The following is a 7867-nucleotide window of genomic DNA, read 5'->3' on the forward strand; positions in this document are numbered from 1 at the left end:
TCCCTCAAGGGATAAGACCTATCCATGTTGACAATCAAGAAAAGCTAGCAAAAAGTATCTTTTGGAGACTCAAATATGATAAAAACATTACATTTCCCTTTGTGAGATATATCAGTAATTATAAGAACAAATATGGTAGGGGACATTAATTGTAATGCTCGTGGAAATAGATCTTGTTCCTTCTTTACGTAGCTAAACTCGTGAACACCCATTTTCCCTACATTACGATAGAAAGCACACCTTTTGAATTAAATATTCAAGTGCAATGTAGTACTAGGATATCAAACTAGACACATAGAACTCAAACACACATTTTGAGGCTTTGCACAATAAGTGGACTTTAGAATCACCACCAAATCGGATTTGGAATCACACAAAGATTTATAGAAATTATCTCACACTCAAATCAAGTGAGATAGAGACCAACAAGTTAAATACAAAGATGACCGATTGCTAGGAAATAACCTTGTACCTAATAAGATGACCATTTGCAACATATAACCGCTGCTAGGAAATAAGACTCATTCACATTCAAAACAAGTGGGATAGAGACTAACAAATTAAATCCAAAGACGATATGATCATCTACAACATGTAACCATTGCTAGGAGCTAACATTGTACTATTTGAATTTGAATTCACAGAAAAACTTATAGGACTCATCTCACTCTAAAATCAAGTGGATAGAGACCAAGAAGTTAAATCCCAATATGACCATTTGCAACATATAACCACTTCTAGGAAATAACCTTGTACCTACACACTTAAATCAAATAATAAGTGTACCTATTCTACATGATAATAGTATCAAATAATAAGTGTACCTATTCTACATGATAATAGTCGAATTAATATAATCCACCCCAAAGTGATATCAAATAAAACATAAACATCTTCTATGATTAGCATGATACAAAATTAAAATGCATAATCAACAATCTTAAATGGTCAACAAATTTAATCACATTACTTGTCAATGAAAATAATAATCAAGAAGCTTAAACACTACTACTAAACCCTTTTCCCTTTTAAGGCCAACTGAAATGTTTCATTTGGGTTTTTATTAAATCAAAACTTGACGCTTGAAATTCGGCGAATTCTATGACATAGCTCATGATTACTTGAAAGCCATTTTTACTGTAATTGGTGTTGATTTAACAGCTTTAGTTTGAAATTCAGCAACACTCTGACATAGCTCAGATTCCTTGAAAGCCATTTTAGTGTGTATTGATATTGACTTAATAACATTTGATGATTAGTGATTTAAGATTTCCACAAGTCATAGAATTTCTTGTAGTAGATTTCCGGATAAGATCGTGTGCAAGTTTTTAGATCAACGTTTTGGATCACACTCCGTGATCCATCATTGGGATGCATGAGAGCACAAGAAGAAAGAATGATGGATCAAGGAGTGTGATCCAAAATGTTGATCTAAAAACTCGCACACGATCTTATCCGGAAATCTACTACAAGAAACATTTGATGATCAAGGAGTGTGATCCAAAACGTTGATCTAAAAACTTGCACACGATCTTATCCGGAAATCTACTACAAGAAACATTTGATGATCTGAATTGCTTGATGGGCATAAACATGAAACTATATGAATTAGCAGACAAAGCCACCTAAAACATGAAACTTGTACAACGTATGTTGAGATCCATTAACCTTTTCTGAATGTCAAATTGCATGTACAGAGGCAAGCTTATGTTGAGATCCGTTGGTGGGAAAAATTCATTGCTTAGGATACCTATTATAGAATAGAACCTTTTTTGTATACACGTACGTAAAAGGCAGTGGTGCTCCATGGTGCTCCCACAAGATAAATCAATCAAAATACAGACACCAATTGTTCACAGACAATTATTCTGTAACTGCATAGTTACATCTATATTTCTGAAGCACAGAAAATAGTAAATAAATATTTTCTCTCCCAGCTCCAAAAAGATTCTTGATGCCTATTTTCAAAGAGGAGAGGAGCTGAGTTGCTCCTCACTTCTTCCACTTTAGTAAAAATTCTAAACTTATTAAAATTACTACAAAGAATAATATAGCCTACAAAAATATAAATTGATGAACCTAAAATACACTGCTTAAGGCTCATTAATTAGGATACTTCGCTAATACTGCTACAGGCATTCTCACTAGGTGACCTTTGTCTCCTTGGAATAGAATTTCACCAAAGCTATAACTTCCAGTGGGAAGTTTGGAAGATAGTGTGACTGAAAATGATTTGGTCTGACCTACTTCCATAATCAGTACTGAAGGTTCTATAGTCAAAGAAATGTCTGGTGGCATTGAGCTGGATAGTTTGTATGTTTCTTTTTGCGCCACATTAGTGACTTTTCTCAATATGATCTGAGATCCAACAAGATTAGATAATGCTATGGATGGTGTGTTAAGATCAGTTGGGTGCCCCGATTTTGGGCCACATACCGAACCAGTAATATTGGAAACTTGGCCTTTATCAATGCCTGTAACAGAACAGAGGAAGCTGACATAATCTTCATATCCTGCAAATCAGTTTGCCAAATTAGAAGGCATGAAAAGAAAAAAACAATAGTGTAAATGAGTCTTCAGTATTTTGAAATAACCCAAAAGTTTCTGAGTGTCAGAAGTTTTGGTGTAAAGGAAGGAGTGCATGCCTGCATCAAAAATGAGCCCTGGATCAAGAGCTCCTTTAGGATTCACTGCACCACTTCCATAATCGAATGGTGTGGCCGGTACAAGTACTGGAACACCTGCATCAGAAAGATGTTGTGCTTGTATGGGATTTCCCTTGTGGTCTACAACTGTAGATGTTGTTTGTAATGCTGACTTGATGGCAGTTGGGCTCCATTCAGGATGCTTCTGCTTGATCAAAGCTGCAATGCCAGCTATGTGAGGTGCTGCCATGCTTGTTCCTGATATCATTGCAAATCCTTCTCCTGCACCAAAGAAGAGACGTCTTCTAAATCTTTTACAAAAAAAGATGATAATCCCCTCAGAAAGGTATTACTATGAAAGTTTGTCCTACATTGTGTAAAATACAAAGTAAGACCAGATAAGCTACTACTGCTAGTGACTGAAAGCATTGTTTGGTTAAAGTCCTGAACTTTGGACTGCAACCCATGAAAAGTGCACACCTTGATAATTAGCCTCATCAGTCCCATTTGGAGTCCACGCGGCCCATATTAGAGAACCTGGAGCCAGAATGTCTGGCTTTAGAACATCAGTATCCTCATAACTATAATCCATTACATCTGGTCCTCTCGAAGAATAAACGGCCACTTGAGGGGCTGCGCTTTGGAATTTAGGAGTCAGCCCATTTCCTATCATAGCTTTCGCTCTAAAGCTTGTGACTTGACCTGACGCATCCCTTATTGTCGATCTATTATAATAATCTATAAGAACCTTTAGCAACAACCAACAATGCAACCGTCAGAAATGTATAAAGTAGGTCAATCAAGAGGGATAGGAATAAGTCGATCTTCATGTAATCATATTAAACTATTTTAGCTTCTCTACGAACTGCTGTCAAATGCTTTAAATGATATACCGATGATTTGTCTGTTTCAGTTATAACAATTCCTGGAACTGCAACTGGAACTGGATCAAATTTAGCTCCTGGTGAAACAGTCTCCACAACTAGAATAAAACCAGCTGCGCTTAAACTCCTAGCTGTTTCTGCCACACGTCTCACACATGCACCACCGAATACAAAATTGTATGAGTACCCACAGACTAAAATGTTGCCCTGAATAAGAGCCTTGTTCAGAACCTCAGGCCTTTGGCAGTCAAATGGATTGAACATTATATCAGAAGTATTTAACATGGCATCGTTTGCTGCAACTAGGGTGTATGACTTGTCTTTTCGTGTTGGAGCTGTAAAGAGAAAAAATTGAGACATTAAATACTGGTTGCAAAAGCTAGGTGAATGCCACCTAATGCCATATCAATACTCTATACGAATTCTATCAAATTTCAAGTGTCTGCATCTGAAACTGTTTTATTAGAGCAGTAAAGGATCAAAATTTCTGGGTGAGGAAAACTTACGCGCAAGACCAATCCCTGGAATGCTTTTTCCATTTTCTAGAAAAACCATATTTTCATAGCTTCGATCATCCACACCAGCCGCAACAGAGGTTATCCATGGGCTGAATGACACCATAGATTTGGGAAATGGACCGCCATTTCCTGCTGCCTGTACTACAAATACTCCTGCTTTGACAGCATAAAGAAGGGCAACATCAAAAGGATTGAGGAATGTAGTCTTTCCAGATGCAGGAGGACTGTTTGGTCCAACAGAGAGGTTCAAAACATCAACACCGTCTTCTACAGCCTACAAAGAAGGTATGGAATTCCTTTAGTTCCTTTTGAAGAATATATTTTCTAGCATTTCTTTTCCCACTCTCTTTGCATGCTAATTTGAAATCAACAACTAGCACAGGGAAATGATTAAACCTGATCAATGGCTGCCACCACATCAGCAACAAAACCTCCAAATTGCCGGTATAAGGCCTTGTAGACAGCAATACTGAAATTGACATGGAGAATATCAGATTAAATTTAGACCATCTAAAAAGACAACTGCAGTATATATTATATGGAGGAAACCTCACAGTTTTGATAGTTAAAGGAAATTTAGTTATTTTGATCTCAAGGACTTACCGTGCCCTAGGAGCCATTCCACTTGCCTTTCCAAATTCATAACCATGCATTCTCACTCGTATTCCATAATTCCCTGCTGCTGTTGCGGCTGTGTGACTGATTATTGGAAGCAACCAAACCATATGAGCTATAGAGAATTACAAACAGGGATCCACATTTTGAAAACTTGGTGTCAAAAAAGATTGATATTTAAAGAAAAACAGGAAGTTAAAATGGGCTATTTTATTACACTTCAAAAGTAGGGTCTACAGTTAAAAAATTGTATCTTTTCTGGAAAATCCAAAAGAATTGAAGCATGTACACTGTCTAGTATTATAGGACATATCATCTCAAATGAAGAGAAAACTCAAAATTGAGAATTTATTTTTTCAAACTACTTATCACTGGTTGCATTAGAGAGACTCTTCTCACATTAGATTCATGTTTCAGAAGTTCACAAGGGTTTCTCTCTAGCATTTATTATGTCTATGCTTGTGCACTGATAAGACAGTACCAGTTCTTTCAAGCTACTCGATATATCACAAACATTTGCATAATCATGTGATTGGTGTTATCATACCTTCCATGCCCATCCCCATCTAGAGGCGAAGCAAAATCAATCGAAGGGTTGAATGACCCTGCTGCAATTGCAGCAGATGCAAAATGCTGAGCCCCAACAATCTTTCCATTACAGAAATTCCTATTAGTACTGGGGTCAACCTCACATTTTCCTGTGTAACCAGGAACAGGCCCAAAATGGGACAAATTGTGCACTGCAAAGCTTGGATGTTGAGGATAAATCCCTGTATCAATTATACCAATCACAATCCCCTCTCCTGCTTTCTGTTCGCCTCCTCCACTTGGCCACACTGTTGTTGGAAGGCCCAGAAACTCTGGGGTATGGGTTGTCAATCTTTTAACTTTCCAGTCCTTCTGAACATGTTTTACCCGTGGCGATTTCCTTAATCTCTCTGCCTATAAAAAAAGCATCAAAAACATAATATTTTTCTGACAAGTGAGAAGACAATTGTATAGAAAGAAAATGTTAATAAATGAGTTATCCAGTTTTCTTGACACAGGACACAATATATTAAACCAGTGAGACAACCCCGAATAAACAAGCAAGTTCCCTGTACCTGATCCGCTGACATTTGCACAGCAAAGCCATTGATGATATGTCGGTAGCTGTAGAGTTTTTTGTAGCTGTCTGTGTTGAAGAGTTCATCTAGAAGCTTATCATGCTGCAACGCCAAGTGTTGGGAATAGGATTTGACGGCTTCACTGTTCACAAAAAGATAAAGGCTTGATTCAGTCCTTGCATATTAATAATGCTATTTAGGGAAATAGCAACGTGTAATGGATACTCGTTGCTAATTCCATCAAAAGCGTGGATTCAGAAGCAGAGATACTTGAGAATATATATGCACATGCTTGTAGTTACTCATCCGATCTCAACTAATCTAAAACAGGCAAAGTATTCAAGGTTCTGATTTTGCTACATAGCCGAGAAAACATGTCTTTGCTCCTAATCCAAACCACATACCTATTTTGAGAACTTTAAAACACAGTACAAATTTAACTGTTTCTTTGCTATCTGAACTTCCTTTAGACCATTCTCTGCCCATTTTTTGAGCACTCGCATAGCCAGTACCTACTTAAGATATTTTCCTGCTATTTCATCAATCCAGACAACATAGGTGCAATAAACAGCACTTAAAACCATATCCAGGGAAGCAGAGCTAACTTGAGAATGCATCTGCAAATGCTTGTAGTTACTCCTCCGATCTCAACTGATTTTAAACAAGCAGAGTATATAAGGTTCTGATTTTGCTATAAAGGTGAGCATGCATGTCTCTGGTCCTAATCCAGACCACGTCCCCATTTTGAGCACTCAAAAACCCAGTACAAACTTAATTTATTCTCTGATATCTACACTTGTTTTAGACCATTATCTACCCCTTTTTTGATCACTTACGTAGCCAGTACCCACCTAAGATGTTTCCTGTTATTTGATCAATTCAGACAACACAGGCCCAATAAACAGCACTTCAAAACCATATCACAAGAACCCCTGTTTTACTTGTTTCTACTAACTTACAGGATTCTACCAATCAATTTTATGATTCGTAGTATAACAAGCAACGAGTCTACTTTGGACTTCATGGAGTGCTAGTAGAATTTGTTTTTCCACAGCTCTACTAGTATAGCATATCTATTCTAGTTTTAGCTAAGAACCAACAATTTTCTGTGTTCTCAGAAAAAAACCCAATATCTAAAAGATGAAATAAAAACGACCCAATATCTTAAAAAAGGAAATGACAAAAGCCCATAGCAAAAAATTCAAGTTCCAGACCTCACCTTGTTGCATCAATCTTGCCACCGGATACAGCAGTCGCCTCGAACCCAGGAATGGAGCCTGTGTAGCCTACCACAGGATCTCCTTCAACTGTAACAATATACACCTCAGCTTTGACCGGAATCAGATGCAATACAGCAGCAACAATTCCTACTAACATCAATCCCATCCTCATGCTCACCCACTTCCCCATTATTGCTGCTTTAAAATCCTCTTGAAAACAATCAAATGTTCAGTGACCCAAAACATCAGATGCCATTATTAAAATCTGTGTCCTTTGGACACTCTTCAAGGATACTGTACCGTAGGCACCAGACAACAAGAGTACAGCTGAATAATTGCTTTCTCTCTGATCAGAAATGTACCCACTTCACAATTCAGCTTCTCTGATCGTTATATGGTTACAACTAGACCCTGCCTTGTAACTTTGTAGGGCAAATGCCTATACACCCATTGGCTACACTGTACTGGAAAATGTATGTTTTCTTTGTAAAATACAGAAAACTGATGAGAGTTTTCTAAGCTTGGCACATGGCAGTATAAAATGGTGGAGTCCACAGTGGCTACTGAGCAGAGGGAGGTAAAATAGGGAGACAAAACAATATGCATGTGATACTGGGCCATGGAGCTTCTTGTTTGCCTTTACTCAATGACAACGGGACAAATTGCACTTCGTTACGTGGAGCAGAATCACAGGAGATTCAAGGTATTTTATGCCACCTGCAAATTATTTCCTAATCAACGGCTCACATTGTTTCAAACAATATGGAGCAAAGTAGAAGAGGATATTTGTATCCGTTGAAAGATGGGATGACAATACTATTCAACTTCCAACGACTATATTCCTCTATGCTAACGGTAATATATATATTTTATTTTCTT

The 7867-nt window shown here is 37.5% G+C and overlaps 1 protein-coding gene across 1 annotated transcript; it reads right to left on the reverse strand.

Moving 5' to 3' along the window:
* Positions 1-1720: 1720 nt before the first annotated feature.
* On the reverse strand, positions 1721-7661 carry LOC131075021 (subtilisin-like protease SBT2.5). Its single transcript, XM_058011797.2, has 10 exons — positions 6988-7661; positions 5766-5910; positions 5210-5604; positions 4651-4746; positions 4444-4516; positions 4036-4321; positions 3539-3864; positions 3126-3393; positions 2646-2927; positions 1721-2513 (listed from the first exon to the last, which is right to left on the reverse strand). The coding sequence occupies exons 1-10, from the start codon at positions 7176-7178 to the stop codon at positions 2104-2106; spliced, it is 2472 nt and encodes an 823-aa protein (XP_057867780.2). The 5' UTR covers positions 7179-7661; the 3' UTR covers positions 1721-2103.
* Positions 7662-7867: the final 206 nt, after the last annotated feature.

This window comes from Cryptomeria japonica, chromosome 2, assembly GCF_030272615.1.
Source record: "Cryptomeria japonica chromosome 2, Sugi_1.0, whole genome shotgun sequence".
Taxonomy (NCBI): domain Eukaryota; kingdom Viridiplantae; phylum Streptophyta; class Pinopsida; order Cupressales; family Cupressaceae; genus Cryptomeria; species Cryptomeria japonica.

Excerpts from the sequence above, each read along its gene's own strand:
- LOC131075021 (XM_058011797.2), bottom strand. The coding sequence starts at position 7,178 with ATGGGGAAGTGGGTGAGCATGAGGATGGGATTGATGTTAGTAGGAATT. Across the intron at positions 5,911-6,987 it reads GGCAAGATTGATGCAACAAG|TGAAGCCGTCAAATCCTATT; the intron begins GTGAGGTCTGGA and ends TTTTGTGAACAG. Across the intron at positions 4,322-4,443 it reads TGGTGGCAGCCATTGATCAG|GCTGTAGAAGACGGTGTTGA; the intron begins GTTTAATCATTT and ends CCTTCTTTGTAG.